The following is a 17,617-nucleotide window of genomic DNA, read 5'->3' on the forward strand; positions in this document are numbered from 1 at the left end:
TTTTTTTTTTTTTTTTTTTTTTTTTTTTTTTTTTTTTTTTTTTTTTTTTTAATATACGTCTCCTTTGTATCTAAAAAAATATATAAACCTCATATGGAGGTGAATTATTTCTATGTATTCTATATGTATTATTTTATTTATAGTGTTTGAATTTAAAATGCTCAAACTCTTTCAACATGAGTTAGATATGATGGTATATAATTTAGTACATGTGCTAAAAAGTTGTTTAAGTTACTTTTTGAAAAGGAAAATGCTATTTATAATCATAGACTGCCCACTTATCCAAGGAAAAAGTACTGTGGATTGCTACTATACACTAGCGCTTCATTTTTTTATTTTCTTTTTGCACAATGATAATATATTAGCATTATGTTCCAATAGTCTCCTACTTTAATTGGATTGACTCAAATGCTTGGTCTTCCATTTAGGATAGCATACTTCACTTTGTTCTTTTCTTTACCTTTTTTTTTAAAATAAATCTATCATCGTCTCCTCAACTAGATGACAACACATGCATGTAGATGATAGGATCATTTTGGCCTATAGGATCTCCAGCACGATATTTGTTTCCTTTTTACAGCATATAACACAATCACGTTTTGTGTAATCTGTTTGTTTTTATACCCCTCATTTATATCTAAAATAAAAATAAATAAACCTCATACTATTATACATGCCGCATGTGCTAAAAAATTGTTTATGTTACTTTGTAAAAAGGAAAATGCTATTTATGATCATGACTGCCCACTTATGCAAGTGGCCTGGATTGCTACCATACATCTTTCATCACCCATCTAAAGCAAGGGCCTTATCCAAAAGCAACCTTAGCATGAGGAAGGATGGATAATATATCATTTACATATGTATCAAGTTTATGAAGGATCGCTGACTTAGCAAAAAAATTACCAAATTCATGAAGGACCGGTGATTTAGCAAGAAAGTCAATAATTTCATTTTGTTCTCTGCATATGTGCATTGCTTACATTACACTTTTCACTAGCAGTCTAGAGTTTCATCTCATTTTTTATACAATGATAACATATTAGCAATACTCTCAGCTCCCACCTTTATCACCACATACATGTTAAGCATTTAACTCAAATAAAATCACACCCTACCACTAATTTACGATTAGTCTTTCCCAATCAAACTAAATTAAAGGCCCTTAAAATGATCCAAATCAAATCTAAATTTCTCCCACCAAATTAAACACTATGTCTCAGTTGGTATAATATCCTACTCATAGTAGATTGTGGGCAAAGCAAAACTTATCTTTCATGTAGTTGCATTTTAGAAAACTGTTTTTGATGTGTTTGATTCATTTTTAAAAAATGAAGCAGAATTTATAATTAAATGATTTCATAAAATAAAATAAAAAAAATCAATGTTAGCAATCAAAATACAACGAAGTTTCACAAAAGTGGAATTGGAGCTGTGCGTTTTAGACTTTTGACCAGTGGATAATTTCAACATGCCAGAATTGAAGCTCGCGTGTGTGCACGCTCTCAACCAGCTGACGTGGCGCTCTGTATTTCGTTCCCACCTAAATAAATTTCCACTAAACATTTTTTTTTTTTGAAAGCTTCCACTAAACATTATTCTCAAAGCAATAATGGAGAAACAGAATTTCCGAGCCAAAGTCCTAAGCGGACACCTAACCCCCCAACACCTCCAATGCTCGCTATCGCCGTCGCCGTGCCTCAGCTACGCCCCGCCGGAGCTGGTCTCCGAGCCTGCAGGCGCCTTGGACGTTTTCGAGATGCGGAAGCTGATGGACGGGCACAACTTGCAGGACAGGGATTGGCTCTACGGCATCATGATCCAAAGCCATCTTTTCAACCCGAGGGAGAGAGGCGGAAAGGTGTTCGTGGCGGCGGATTATAACCAGTGTATGGAGCAGCAGAGAGAGATAACGATGAGGAGAATTGAGCATCTCTTAGATTGTGGGGTTTTTAAGGGTTGGCTCACTCAAAATTGCCCCGAAGCTGAGCTTAGGAAGCTGGCTCTCCTGGATGTTATTGCCCTTTTTGATCACTCTCTCAGTGTCAAACTTGGTGTCCATTTCATTCTCTGGTATATTTTTATATATAACTTTTTCTTACTAATATATATATATAGCTTCGGCCTGTTTGATAGTTGATTGGGTTAGAGTGAATAATTAGTTGATAACATTAGCTAGTTACAGATGTTTCCTAAATTAGTAACTTTTTTTCTTTAAAAAAACTAATTGAAAAAGTTGTTTTCAACAGCTTTTTAGATCTTAACATTTTGAAGGTATAAAAAGTTGATTAACTAAACATTTATATTGATTCTTTAACCAAGTTAAAAACCTAACAGTGATCACTTATAAGCTAACTATTTTACCAAATGGCCTAAATCGATGAAGTTTGCAGGTTTCTCTTGTTTTTTTTTTTTTTAAATGATAGATGGGATAGATGATCTCATTGATGTTTGAGCATTCATCTTTTCTTCAAGGTTTTGCAAAGTGCATGTTCTTACACCACTGCTAGAAATCTTCAGATTTTCAACCACCATAAAGTGTTCGAAAATCACTATTTTCCAAAAACCCTTGTTCCGACCATTTTTCTGTGGAAAAGCCTTCGTTGTTATTTCCAACCACTACATAAAGTGGTCGTAAATAGCCTCTACTAATAAGTGATCAAAAAATTTGGTCATGAGTTAAAAACTTGTGTTCCGTACGTAGTTTCCGACCACCAGTGGTCTTTTCATAAGTTAAAGATGAAAGATGATGGGTAGGGACCAAAGCCAATATTATATATATATATATATATATATAGTAGGTTTCCAACTTATGTCAGACTTGTCGTGAGTCATCCAAGTACAATCTTGATGATGGGATAATGTTAGTTGTTGGGCAGTTGGAGTGCTTCAGATGGTCGATTACTTAACAACCAAAGCCAATATTTTAACTAATAAGATGTTAAAGAAAAATTAACAAATAATGAAGAAAAGGATTATTGGTGTTGTATTTAAGTTTGATTAAGTTGCTTAAGAGTTAACTTCTCTTTTCTTTTCATTTTTGAAAATGGTACGTGTCAGGGGTGGAGCTATCCAGTTTCTGGGAACAAAGCGCCACCATGATGAGTGGTTGAGGGATACTGAAAATTATGCAGTGAAAGGTTGCTTTGCAATGACAGAGTTGGGGCATGGCAGTAATGTCTGTGAAAGTGGTTTATATAGTTAGTTCAGTTCTGTCAAATGAAATGAATGCAAATCATCATCCTGGAATGTTAATAGGATGTTTGCTCTATGCTTTCCCAGGTCCGAGGTATTGAAACAGTCACAACGTATGACTCAAGCACAGGAGAGTTTGTTATAAACACTCCATGTGAATCAGCTCAGAAGTACTGGATAGGAGGGGCAGCTAATGTATGTAATATACACCACTTGATCTTATGTATATATGTTTGTTTAAGTGTTTCTGATCTTATGCTCCTGTGTCGATAATGCTTAATAATCGCGTTGTAGCATGCAACACATACAATAGTATTGTCACAACTTAAGATTGATGGGGAAGATCAAGGAGTCCACGCGTTTATTGCTCAGATCAGAGACACAAATGGTAACGTTTGTCCCAACATTCGTATAGCTGACTGTGGTCACAAGATCGGTTTGAATGGAGTTGACAATGGCCGGATATGGTATTATTTAACTCAAAAACGACATTTTTTATCATGTAACTCTGCATAAACATGATATGCCAATTGTCTTGGCCTAAAGCTTCTCCAAATTCATGTTTCCAGGTTTGACAATCTGCGTGTTCCCAGGGAAAATTTGCTGAATTCAGTTGCAGATGTTTCTCCTGATGGCAAGTATCTGACTGCAATTAAGGATCCTGATAGGGTAACCTCAATTAACCTAAGTACCAATGCTAAACTGTGTCTGTCTGTCTGTCTGTCTGTCTCTCTTGTTGTGATCTTCCAGTTCCTTGGCACTGTTTAATGGTTTATGTTTCAGAGATTCGGAGCATTCATGGCGCCTTTGACAACAGGGCGTGTAACCATACCATCCATCGTAACTTACTCAGCAAAGGTAAAGCACATTCCTCTTCTCCGATTTTAGTATTTCAGGAAGTGAAAGACTGAAAGTATTAGCCTATCAGGTGGGCATAGCAATTGCCATAAGATACTCATTGACAAGGAGAGCATTTTCAGTCACACCAAATGGACCTGAAGTTTTATTGCTCGATTACCCCAGTCATCAAAGACGACTACTCCCTCTTCTTGCAAAGACGTAAGTAGCAGTGTCTGCATTTCTCCTCATTGCCCTTTCCTTTCTGCTTGTGTCGCGTTTGATGTCACAATTTTGGTTCTATACTTGGTTAGCCGAGGTTGTTAATAACTAACTAAGCCCTCGCCCTACCACCGTTTTTGTTACAACTTTTTCCTGCTCTTCTAAGTGAAAATATGCTTATACAAACACTGTTCTTTTGCTGCAGATATGCCATGAGCTTTGCTGCTAACTTCTTGAAAAGGATGTATGTGAAGAGGAAACCTGAAATGATCAAAACCTTACATGTTGTTTCAAGTGCCTTTAAGGCTACCTTAAGCTGGCATAATATGCGAACACTTCAGGTAGTAACAGACCAGACAGACATCATGATTGAGATCAAAATGTCTTGTGGTGTCCATTTTTAACTGTAAATTTATGTCGTAAACTGAATCAGGAATGTAGGGAAGCTTGCGGTGGGCAAGGCTTGAAAACTGAAAACCGCATAGGCCAAGCAAAAAGTGAATATGATGTGCACTCTACTTTTGAGGGTGACAACAATGTTCTTATGCAACAGGTGCGGAATAGAATTATATTCTCGCTCTTTCTTTTGTGCATACTGCACTGGCTCCCGAATCCCTCGGGATGAAACTATTCCAACCGAGTCTCGGTTGTTGATCCAGGTTAGCAAGGCACTTCTTGCAGAATATGTTACATGCAAAAGGAAGGGCAAGGGATTTAAAGGATTGGGATTGGAACACATGAATGAATCTTGTCCTGTTATACCTTCTAAGCTTTCTAATGATGCCCTAAGGAGCATCCAGTTCCAGGTAATCAAATTCTATTTTTATCCCCAGCTTTAGGTAAAACTGCATATCTGCATAGCTCATGTTTTGTTCTCAGAATGACATATTTTGCCTGCGAGAGCGACACCTTCTGAATCTCTTTGCTGCTGAAGTTTCACAACACCAAGCGAGCGGTGAAGGCAAAGAAAATGCATTTTTGTTGGTAAGACACATGTGCATTGTCACTCATAGTTTCATGTGTGTCAACAATGATGTTTTGATGTTTTTCTTATGCAGAGTTACCAGCTGGCTGAAGACTTGGGTAGAGCCTTTGCAGACCGTACAATTTACCAAACTTTTGTAAATGCTGAGGCTTCTGTAAACTCGGGTTCGCTAAAGGTACATATCAGCTTAAACATGGTATTTCTGCTAATGAACACTATTTACAGTTAAAGAATGGTCTGACCCAGAATTGTCTTGTGATATGGCTTACCTGTTTCCGTGCAGAATATACTCGGTCTTGTAAGATCAATGTATGCTATGGTGATTTTGGACGAAGATGCTGCATTCCTGCGATATGGATGCTTAACCACAGATAATGCTGCTGCAGTTAGGAAAGAAATCGTGACGCTTTGCAGTGAACTAAGACCTCACGCTCTTGCCTTGGTCACTTCCTTTGGCATACCCGATGCTTTCTTGAGCCCCATAGCTTTCAATTGGGTCGACTCAAACGCCTGGTCTTCCCTTTAGGGTTCACCTATGCTATGATAACCTTTGTTCATGTCTATGATGTTTTTAGGCAATAAATAAGTTTCCAACTACAAAGTATGTGTTCTAGTGCATTAGGAATCCACGAGGCCGTGAATTCATACTAATCATCAATACGACTATTGTCAAACTACCAAATGAATGCCATCGGTCTATGTTGCAAAATATGAGCTATATTAGGCAAATACTTGTTCAGTTGTTCTACATTCCTATCTACATATTTCATGTGCATGTATAGATATAGATAGTGGCTTCCTACAAAGAGACGGAAAAGGCAAAGAAATGCATTCAATGACTAAATAGCGCAGTTTTGGCAAGTAATGCATATACAATCGTTTCCAGAGGGTGGGTTTATATATGGAGATTCTCACCGTTGTCAATGCCAGCCAGCTTTTGCCTTGTTATCGATGCTATTGACATGGTTGAAATTTAAAAAACTTTCAAGTCCTTGCTCCAGCTCAAGGACTCTATTTCTGAGGATCTCGACCTCTCTAGCTAGCTCTTCGTCCCGTTGTTTCATTGCCTAGCAATGGAAGAGGGAGTGAGTGGTTTTGAAAGGCAAGAGAAATGACATATTTCTCCTAGTAAACGACCTTAATGCGTTGAAAATGCACATATTATTAATCTATTCCCATTATTTCTTCCCAATGGATGGACTATGTAAAGCATGAAAAGAAAATTACAAAGAATGGTAATATGGACCTCGATTTCCTGCCTACGCAATCCCTCCTTCCTAGCTTCTGACCGGGCGCTTCTTTGCACCTCTAAGATGACAGCAACTCCTGCAACCTATTTAAACAAGATATCGAGAGATAGTATTGTCAGCATTCTGGATTTATAGTAAAATAAATCCAAGGGACAAGTTAATCACGAAACCAACTAGAGAATCCACATGAGGCTGACAACATCCTAATAACAAGATGCTAAGAGATTATTCCTAGTCAACAATTAGCTTCAATCAAATAGGATATTCCCCAGTGGATTTTAGCTATCAGAGTTTGGGATGTATTGGTGTTTGCTAAAGGTTTGGTTTCACTCTGTAAAATTAGAATGCAGTTTTAATTTATAGAAACAGGACGGATTGAAGTGATATGCAACACACGAGGGAGGTTCAAAAGAATATAATTTTCATGAAACCAGCCTGCCCACAATTAGAGTAGGAATTGAGAAAATCATCTCTACCGTAAATATAAACAGTTCCCCTAGAAGATCAGCAGCAAGTTGAACAGCCTTTTCTTCATTTAGAGGGCGAATTGCAACATCAATTGCTCGTCCATAGATACGCCTTTGCAACTTCGTTGTGAATCTATGATTCGTCTGTGCAGCCAACAAAAAACATCTATTAGTACAGAAGTTTGTTCCCATTTCAAAACGTACTATTCTCAACTCCACCTGCGAACAAGTCAGTATTATCACCATCTAACCTCACCCCCACCCAATCCATCCAATTTAGCTGTTTGTTAAGTCTAAGAATTGAAGTAGTTTCATCTGGTGTGGATATATGTAATGAACAAAGCCAGGTCATTTACTTTTCTCTCATCAACCAAACCGAGAATATCAAAGGAAAACTAGTCTGCTATAATTCTACAACATTAAGCCTGGCCTGGCAATAAATAAAATAATGCTGAACCTAAGCATATTCTTCACTGCAAGATTACAGTTTTATGAACCATGAGATGAACTAATCATAGTGTGGTGAAAAATGCAGGCCACTGAAAGCTTAAAGAAACTATTATCAAACTTACTCAATCTTTTAACAATTACTGTTGTATACAGCATACTGAAAGCTAACTCTACCTCCCCCACAAAACCCTTTTTGCAATTATTTTACAGCAAGCAGTAAAAGGGTAATAACACATTCAAACCCAATTACCCAAACATCATTTCAGTCAAAATTATTCAACTAAGTGCAAACAAAACCAAAACAGCAGCAAATTCAAAAATAAAAATCTCAACTTGAGAACACAGTAAAAATTTTATTTTTATTTTTTAAAGATCAGAAGAAGAAAACCTGGGCAAGATTGATGATGAGTTGCCTGAACTCGGGATGAATACCAGCCTCTTTCTTGAGGCGTTTGCCAATGGGTTTGCAGAATGTTTTGAGAGCAAGTGAACCCAGCTTCGCTAATGGCAATATCATTGCAAAAAGCTAATTGATATGCCTCCAAAAACGCTATCTTTACTCACTACTAACCCAATTCTGACCCGGAATTTCAAAGAAAAGTTCAGTTCTACACTATATGTGGATGCTTCTTCTGGACAGGCAGTGTGGACTTGGGAAGAAAGTGGTGGTTCCGTGTTTGGCTTTCCGACAGTTTTCCTTGGCAGGGAAAATTGCAAATGTAAAAATAAATAAAGAAATAAAGTTATAAATGTAAAGGGTAATTTTGGGTATTAATATAGAAATTAGCACAAGTTTTGGGACCCTGTATAATTATTTGTGTGCGCTCCGGTATGTCACAATCTAGGGATGATAATGTCATAACTCATATTGGGATAAGATCCCTCCACATAATAAACTCAATTATTTGTACAATTATTATATGAATATGTTTCAAAAATTACTCTCCAATTTCGAGAGTCTCCACCACTCCTACATTTGACAAAAAAATATTGTGTACTTCATTTTTGGCAACTACCAACAAAATTGAATTAATCTATCAGTCAATTTGTTGTCAACAAAGTTAAGTTATCAAATTATTTTGAATTGATCAATTAGCTAATTTTGCTCATAAAGCGAAAGATCATTTAAATATGGCTTAGATTTCATATGTACACTCATTGACTATCACCAATAGTAATTTTTTGAGGTTTTTGGTGTGATTTTTGAAAAAGGAAACTTAGATGGAGGAGAGAGGGTGAGGATGGAGAAAAAAATTCCCCGTACAATAACTTGGTTTGAGTGTTGCACAACACAGCACCCAACCAAGAACGTGTAGTGCACAAACCGACTGACAAGTCGTAACAAGTGTTTGTCCAAAAACCTCACTATTCAGTTGCTCTAACACTATATTTTGATGGGGATTGAGTACAATCAGTAACTATGTGGATAAAATCGACAGGGGTAATGATTGACACACTTGGCACACCTATAATGTAATATGTATGAAAATTCCTTCATTGTGATTGTGATATGCAATAACATACCAATATTGAGATGGATATATTCAAATGGTACATCACCTCTGGGCTATATAAACGTGGCACCCATAAAACGCAAAAAGAATATGATACCCCAAAAGCACAGCAAATTATACCAAATTATACCATAGACTAGAGTACCTTGCATTATAAACCCTAATTCAAAAATAACTTTCAAATTTTGTATCTGTAGTTAACACATTTTGTACTGGTTGACAGTTTCTGTACCTATAAAAAAAATGTCAGCAATTAACTGTAAGTACAGAATGTGTTAAGTGAAGGTACAAAATCTTTGTATCAGGGTTCACAATGCAGGTTCACAATGCAATATGAACCCTGGTCCGTATAACAATTGCAAAAGCACCTTTGTCCCCATATAGAATCTAATTCCAAATTGGTAACCCAGAACACAGAACAAGAGTTAAGAAAAGCAAAAGGTTTTGAATTACATAATCCACTGTTCATTCTAGTTTCAGAAGGTAAACAAGAGGAAGATCATACAATATTTCTACAAAGAGTTTTTGATAATAAAGAAGCAGCAGCTAAATAGAAATGGAAATGATGATCAAACGACAGAAATCTGATAGGGGCTTTGATCCTTGAGCCAATTCCTATAACACCAGATTAACAATGCATGCTTCCTCCTCATCCATCACCCGGGGTTATTGCAGCAGATCAAAACGAGCCCACCTGCTCAGAATCCTACTTCAAATTCACTTCTCTCACAGCGAAGGAATCTCCATTTTTAGCAGCACTTTCTCGAGATTCATTGGCCTCCAGAACGGCCAGAAGATGATTATTCATCCTCGTTGTTGGCCACTTGGCCGATGGAGCATAGCAAGCTCCACCAAGTTCTGCATATTGATACATACAAATTAATTCACTACCATAACAAATTTGACGGTTCCCCGTCTTTTACATTTGATCGGTGTTGAAAAGGGGGAGGGCGGGAAGTATATGCCAGCACAAAACATACTCCGTTATAATTTATATTATCTATAATATAATATTTCATTTAGCTATGTTACCCTATTTTGCTTGCAAACTTGCCCGTCATGACTCATGACTAGATTCATCAGAGTATAAGGACACAAATATCTTCAACTTCGGTGGGTATGCAACTACTTCATAATAAAAGATTAGTCAGCACTGATTCGTATTAACTACAGTACCTGTGATCATCTTATGTCTGACTTTAAGTAAATTTCGATTATAAAGAGTGAAACAAAGAAATGAGAAAGCTTTGCAGATTACTTAAGTGCCAGTACACATAAGCACTTCGTTATGAAAATAGTACACCTCATAATGTTGAGCTCCATACTAGTGTATATCCATATAAAGCAGCATTATCTACATAGCTTCCAAGGAGACCGCAGAATTGAATTTTGATCAGGTATGGCAACAACATTATTAAGGAATAAGAGAAAATTTCACTTTTGGTCCCCTGACTATTACACATGAATCACATTTGGTCATTGACTATTAAAATTTTCTAATTAGGTGCATGACTATGTAATTTGTATCACATTTGGTCATGCCGTCCAATTTCCCGACCAACTATTGCCGGAAGTGCTCCTTCCGAAAGGAGCACTGCATTTGCTTCTTCTGGTAATAGTTGTCCAGGAAATTGAACGATAGTACCAAATGTGATACAAATTACATAGTCATGCACCAAATTAGAAAAATTTTAATAGTCAAGGACCAAATGTTATTCATGTATAATAGTTAGGGGACCAAAAGTGAAATTTATTCAAAGAATAAACAAGGGTTGGGGGTGGCACCAGCGAGACAGGTGCCTTCTCCTAATATAAACTTTGTCCTGTTGAATGTAAATCTTGTCAGTTCACAGATAAAAATAAGGGTGAACAAGAAAAACCTAATGGTATTTGAATATCACAGGTGAATACTTTCTGAGATATGCCAATGAATTCTCGGGACAAAAGCTCGGGGAATCAAGAATGGAAATACAATTATTGGTAAAGAGTTGTACATCAACACTGAGGGTGCCATATCATTGGGAGCCAACATATCATTACACAAAAAACCAGACATACCCATGGACCCCACCACAACGAGCATACTTACACCTTCTGTAGTTCTGTTAAGTTTGGATCTCAAAATCATTGGAGTGAGGATGAACTGAAATACAGGGTACGAAAAAGGAAGGACAAGCAGAGATATGGAAAGAGGTTGTCAAATAAATTTTTTTCTTTTTTCTTTTTTTTTTAACAAAAATATGAAGGAAACTTTGTACTTATGTACTAAGGGGTTCATTAAAAACAGTCCATTTCTTCATGAGCTCACTTTAATGAACAATACATTCTCCATAAACAAAGCAAACATGCTGAGATTAATTATCTACACATTGACGCCCAAATCCTCAATAACAAAGGATGAACAGAAAGAGCATCAATAGCAGCATTGATTTGATTATCAAAATTGCTCTGAAGTCATCACGAATATTTCCAGAATAAGAACTTCTTTTAGTTAGTATTGAACTTGTGACATCAGCCTCACAGCATTCTCCTAAATACCGACATAGTTCTAAGACATCAAGGCCTTAAATAATAGTTTTCTCTACAAGGGAGGGCATTGTATGCAATATAGCAAAGAAACTCCATGGACTCCTCAAACTCCAACATCTGAATACAACAGTAACAACTAATGTACACTACAAATTAATCCTAAACTCATTTGAAACATTGCAAACATGCACAGGCAAGAATAGTTACAATGCTTTCCATGCATACCAGCTTCTTAATGTATCACTTTTTAGAAAAAAGATTCGATCTTTCACCCAAAGAAACCTTGTTGCATGCAGTAAAAATTCAGATACAACATTGCCAAAACTATAAAACTTCATGGGATTAAAGGGACACAACTATGATGATATTTTGCTGCCAAAAATAATAATAATAATAATAATAATAATAATAATAATAATAATAATAATAAATAATTTCCATACCATATGATGCTATCATCCACTTGATCTGGGCCGAGCCCCGCCGGAACGGGGACGGTTCATGAAGATCGCAGACTCAGCTTCACCGCCGATCATCGTTCTCTCATACCCGCCTCCCGATTTAGGCCTTCCGTTCTCCCCGTAAGCATTCAGCGACGACCCAATATTTCCCATACGATTTGACCCCCCGCCGCCCCTTCCACCCGTCACAGGCCTCTCTTCGCGGCCCACAAATCCCGGCCTAAGATGAGGCGGCACGAAACGGTCAGACTTCGGCAACGGCGACTGCAAAGGCGAGGTGGAGCACACCGGAGGCGAATAAATAATCGGCCCAGACCCCGTTCGTCCCTGGGGACGGAGAGAAATGGGGTCCAGGTCCGGGTCGGATCGGGTTTTCTCCGGGGCCGGAGCTGAAATAGCCGTATCTGTGCCCTGAAACTTGGGTTTCTGTTGGATTGGGTCGGTCTGGGGTTGAGGTATGGATATGGGTTTGGGCGTGGGACGGCTCAGGACGAGCATATGGCCATGGATTCGAGAGTTGGAAATAACAGTCTTGTTGGAGCTCGGAGACGAAGAAGACGTAGAGTTGGGTCTATGGGCGGTTTTCTTCTCGTAGATGTCGTTGAAGTTAAGGGAGGTGTATTTATTGGTTCTTGCCATCCACCACAGATTGCCGCCACCGCTACAGCCACCGCGAAATAGAGGAGAGAGAGATAAAAATGGATCGCCGGAGTTTTGGGGAAAGAAGAAGAAGACGACGAAGATTACGGTAGTAATAATAATAGTAATAAATAATAATGAAATGCAAATGGGTTAACCCGATATAACCTTTCAATTTCTATTTGGGCTCAAATGGCCTTAAGATAATGGATTAATGCAAAGTTTCTTGGTTAAAACTAGTCTGGCCCCATTCAAGTAGGCCCAAATATAAGTCTTATCATTTTGTCCCAACTAGGCCCAATAATTATTCAGGGACAGGGTGGAATGAGAGGGGTATCCCCGTCCTCGACGGGGCAACGGGAAATTACGCAATTTCACATTTTTCCAAAAAAAAAAAAATTCATCCCCATCTTGTTGAGAGCAAGATCGACGATCCCCATTGAAAACATGGCAAATTGTCATCCTTAAATCCAACAATATTATTTTTTGTTAATATGAAATATGTTTTTCATCAGCCACGATTACACTAGATGAAGAGTCAATCAAAGTTAATTACATATCTCTTAAATAAGGAGCTCAACTAAGAAAATGTTGACAAAAATCAAACTTATGACTGTATGATACAATAACCATATACTAAGTATGTTTCATGTATTCATTTACCCTTTTTAAACGTCATTATTAATTGTTTGTCATTTAACTCTATATGGGCAAAGTGATTGCAAGAAGATAAGTGGGTGCCTAACAAAACTATATACACTACAATGATAAACAACCAAACTAGTTGTTATGTTCTTAGTTGAAACCTTAGCTTGTTGTTCTTAGGTGGGTCTGTTCTGTGGTATATCTCATGCCAAATAATGCCAGCCTGTCCACTATACATACACCACAGTTTAATTTTCTATATGATTAAGAAAACGAGTATTATATTTTGTCTGTGTGCTGTGTAGTGTGTAGTAGGTGACTCTGGGGAACTACAGCTAGACTTCAATGGATATACACTGTTTGGTTAAGTCAATCATAATTTCAATTTTCAATTTTCAAATTTAATTATCAACTCTAGGTAGACCATTCTCCAAATAAAATAAAAACTGTGTAAGCAACTAAGTATATTTTAAAATAAAGAAAAAATTACTTGTTACATTATTATTAATTCAGATCAAGACATAAGTAGACAATCCAATTTTATAAAATAAAATGAGTCGAGCACCTCGAGCCCCTATTCATAGTTGTTTAAAGTCTTAATCCTGATTTTTAATCTATTTCGTTTTATTTTTTAGATGTGAAGTTATTATAATCGTTTATATTATTTTATTACAATGAGAAAACCATTCTATATCATAAATTTTATAAATTTACAACATATTTATAATGAGATAAATTAATCTAATCCGTGAGCGTGGTCGGACTCACATTGTCACGTCCTTACAGCTAGCTTGCAAGGGCCCTTCCATTCTCGGAAGGGCCAATAAACGCTGAGATATATGCAGTGGACTAAGTGTCATACATTATTCATAAGGCAACTTGTCTAGGTTTGACTGTTTTAATGTTTACCATTGATTAATTGGTTGATTCAACTTAGATAATGGGTTTGCATTATCCAGCAAATATTAAAAATAAAACAATTAAACCGTATATATATAATTTATTAATTAATTTATTAATTTTGTTCTGATTCAAATCCACAGCTACTACCATGGCCAGCTCATTCCAACAAATTAATAAAGCGCATGCTCTTCCCATACATATTTTATCGCGCATATATAGCTCCTCCCCCTTCTTCTCCTCCACCATCACCGCCGCCACCGCCACCGTAACCGCCGCCGGCACTCTCTAGTATAGGCAAATTAAGAATGGCTAAAGGTGCTGTTTCTCTCATTGTTCTATCAGTTTTGTTGGTGGGTTTGGGTGACGTGGAAGGCCAAGCTCCGGCGCCGTCCCCCGGCGGGCCGGTGGACATCTTTGCCGTTTTGGAGAAGGCCGGCGGGAATTACGGGATCTTCATCAAGTTCCTGAACACTACCCAAGTGGGCAACCAGGTGAACATCCAAGTCAACAGCTCCACTGATGGCATGACTGTTTTTGCCCCCACTGATAATGCTTTCAACAATCTCCCGTCCGGCACTCTCAACAAGCTCTCCGACCAGCAGAAAATCTTGCTCATTCAGTACCATGTTCTACCTAAATTCTACTCCTTTGAGGATCTTCAGACCGTCAGCAACCCTGTCAGAACTCAGGCTAATGGCCCAGATGGTAATTCAATTCATTCATTATCTCATAATATCAAAAATCTGGTAATCTCAATCAAGTTACTTAGACTGACTTATAACCAGGAGTTACAAATTCGACTCCATAAAAAACGACCTATTGGTCTTCTTGATTTGAGGCAACATAGGTTGGTTTACTGCATTATCGTGCCAATTACGATCACAAGACTGAATTTATCCCATATACACTCATGTAGTAGATGCTGGATTTTTTTACTAAGATAATCCCAATCGAGTTAAACATATCGTTGACTTGGTAACTAGGAGTTACAAATTCGTGACTCCGACAACAATTGCTTATTAACCTTCTTGATTTGAGGCAATATAGGTTTGTTTACTACATTATCACGTTAATTATGGTCACAATACATGATTTATCCAGTACACACCTCATGTAGTAGATGGGCTAGATTTCTTTAATTGGGATAATCCCAATCAAGTTAAATAGATTATTGACTTGGTAACTCAGAGTTACAAATTCGACTCTAGCAAGAATGACCTATTAGTCTTCTTAATTTGAGACAATATAGACTGTTTTATATCGTACTAATTATGATTACAAGACAAAATTTATCAAATACACGTCTCATGTAGTGGTTGCAGATTTCTTTTTATCAATGTAATGACTCAATGTATTAGTATTCATACATAGACTAATTATTGAATGGATGGATGTACTTTAACAGGGCAGACATTCGGGCTGAACTTCACCGGGCAGAACAACCAAGTGAACGTGTCTTCCGGGGCGGTGGAGACTCAAGTTTATAACCCTTTGAGGAAAGACCCTCCTTTGGCTGTTTATCAGCTTGATAAGGTTTTGCTGCCGCTGGAATTCACCGCCGATCATCCGGCGGCGAAAGCTCCCACCGGCTCCGCCTCATCTACGCCTGCCGGAAAGAGCAACGACGGGAAGAATGCGACGGCGGCCAAAGAGCCCTCTCCTGCTCCAAACGGTGCCGGAAAAATGATGAGCTTGGAGCTGGGTTTGGTTTCTGGAATCTTGATGTTTTGTATGGGATTGCTTTCTTGAAGATCGACATAAGATGGATGGATATATCCATGTACGTTATTGATTATTCTGTATGTTTGTTCTTGTAGAACATTATTTAATTTCATCATTGTTTTCTTTTTATCTATTCATCTTATTCCATAGCTATCTTTTGTCTATAGTCTCCCCAGTGGACCATATACTTTTGCATCTTCCATTCTTCTGATTTGATGGCCACTAACACAATGTTTTGTTCTATTCCTACAAACAAATTTTGGGCTGTATTTCTACACCAGAAATGAGAATCAAAATCATAATTAATATTCAGTTGATAATTTTTTAAAGCACAATTATATGATTTGATTATCCATTCAATTAAAAAATGAGTATCATTCTATCTTGTTAGTAATTTTGGTACTTTAAATGTCAAATCACAAATAATTAATTTCTCAACTTATTGAAGCAGACTCAAACCCACTCCCTTCCATGTGGGGCTGGAAGTGCAAACCGGGTGCCACTAGACCACAAGGTCTTTGGCTATATAATCAAACATTAAATATTAATAATCATTCTAATTTCATCCTATTATCAAACCTACAGAACTCAAATTGATAATGTAAATAAACATTCAATATGGCATTCAATATAAATTAAAATTAAGTACAAGTAAAACTAGTGTAATCTTGAAATGATATTCAATTAATTGATCGAATTTTTTCTTAGGATAATATTACCAATATTGGATATTGATGAAGCCCAACTAGAACTTAGAAGTCCCATAAGGCATAGAGTAATAACTTGTGTCAATAGAATTCAATTGTCAATTACATTTAATTGTAAGAATTTAATAGTCGATTACATTCAAATGTAACGGATTATGCATATTTATCAAGTGTTAATTTTATGCGTTTGCGGGCCCGTCAAGAGATTGTTAGTCTTTTTTTTTCCCTCTCTCTTATTAGTTGTTGACTTTGCTACGACTATTATGACACAAATTAAAAGCCCAATGGCCTTGCTCTTATAATTTTATTGTTCAAAAAGGTTAAATTTCCAATTCCAACACTGAGACTGGTGAGACTCATATCTGCTTTTTTCTTCCAAATTTCACTTATGTGACCATTTAAGCTATTCATGTTGATCTTGTTATATTAATTCTTTAAATTACTTATGAGTTATACAACATTTATTAAACACTTACTTTTTCAGGTGCACTTATGAGAACGGGACCCAACGTTGAGAGGGACTCCTAACTTAATTTTTAAAAAAATTATTGCATGTGCAAAGATTTCAATTCATGATTTGAAAATTGTTTATTAATATTATACTCACTTAACAAATATGACCATTTGATATACTAATTCAATTTATATATGTGTGTGTGAATGTTGAATTAATTTATAATTAAACTTCATATAAGGGTCAAAGTTTGAACCGGCACAAACTAAATACCAATGACATTGCTCTTATAATTTTACGGGGTGTTTGGTTCACGGAATAGGAAGGGAATGACATAGCATTCCCAGTAATAGCCTATTTCGTTGTTTGGTTCGCATTTGTATTCTCATGAACAAGTTCGTGGGAATGAGCTATTACCCTTACAAGAGTAATAGCTATTACCAGGGCCCCCCTGGTATTAGGCTATTCCTGGGTTCTCATGAATAGTTTTTATATTTTACTTCCCATTTTGCCCTTGTTTAACCTAAAAACTTTATGCTATCTTTCTCTCTGTCTTCTCATCTCTTTCGTCGGATCATGAAATGGGTGTCAGGGATGGAGTCGTCTAATCTTTGCGATCAGCCTCAGATGGTCCGAT

General features: G+C 37.0%; 4 protein-coding genes across 4 annotated transcripts; 2 read left to right on the forward strand and 2 right to left on the reverse strand.

Annotated features, from left to right (window-relative positions):
* Nucleotides 1-1,588: 1,588 nt before the first annotated feature.
* LOC116025138 (acyl-coenzyme A oxidase 3, peroxisomal-like) lies at nt 1,589-5,948 on the forward strand. Its single transcript, XM_031266249.1, has 13 exons — nt 1,589-2,073; nt 3,061-3,178; nt 3,283-3,390; nt 3,490-3,662; nt 3,765-3,864; nt 3,979-4,053; nt 4,124-4,254; nt 4,460-4,595; nt 4,688-4,807; nt 4,914-5,060; nt 5,134-5,238; nt 5,313-5,414; nt 5,523-5,948. The coding sequence occupies exons 1-13, from the start codon at nt 1,613-1,615 to the stop codon at nt 5,763-5,765; spliced, it is 2,019 nt and encodes a 672-aa protein (XP_031122109.1). The 5' UTR covers nt 1,589-1,612; the 3' UTR covers nt 5,766-5,948.
* LOC116025146 (OPA3-like protein) lies at nt 5,939-8,138 on the reverse strand. The gene is made up of 4 exons (XM_031266260.1): nt 7,795-8,138; nt 6,966-7,100; nt 6,486-6,572; nt 5,939-6,306 (listed from the first exon to the last, which is right to left on the reverse strand). The coding sequence occupies exons 1-4, from the start codon at nt 7,921-7,923 to the stop codon at nt 6,160-6,162; spliced, it is 498 nt and encodes a 165-aa protein (XP_031122120.1). The 5' UTR covers nt 7,924-8,138; the 3' UTR covers nt 5,939-6,159.
* A 1,203-nt stretch (nt 8,139-9,341) lies between these two features.
* Nucleotides 9,342-12,663, reverse strand: LOC116029029. Its single transcript, XM_031270906.1, has 2 exons — nt 11,893-12,663; nt 9,342-9,778 (listed from the first exon to the last, which is right to left on the reverse strand). The coding sequence occupies exon 1, from the start codon at nt 12,547-12,549 to the stop codon at nt 11,905-11,907; it is 645 nt and encodes a 214-aa protein (XP_031126766.1). The 5' UTR covers nt 12,550-12,663; the 3' UTR covers nt 9,342-9,778; nt 11,893-11,904.
* A 1,647-nt stretch (nt 12,664-14,310) lies between these two features.
* On the forward strand, nt 14,311-15,983 carry LOC116012150 (fasciclin-like arabinogalactan protein 9). Its single transcript, XM_031251661.1, has 2 exons — nt 14,311-14,802; nt 15,503-15,983. Exons 1-2 carry the CDS (start codon nt 14,403-14,405, stop codon nt 15,844-15,846), a joined length of 744 nt encoding a protein of 247 aa, XP_031107521.1. The 5' UTR covers nt 14,311-14,402; the 3' UTR covers nt 15,847-15,983.
* The last annotated feature ends 1,634 nt before the right edge of the window (nt 15,984-17,617 follow it).

This window comes from Ipomoea triloba, chromosome 1 (assembly GCF_003576645.1).
Source record: "Ipomoea triloba cultivar NCNSP0323 chromosome 1, ASM357664v1".
NCBI classification, from domain to species: Eukaryota; Viridiplantae; Streptophyta; class Magnoliopsida; order Solanales; family Convolvulaceae; genus Ipomoea; species Ipomoea triloba.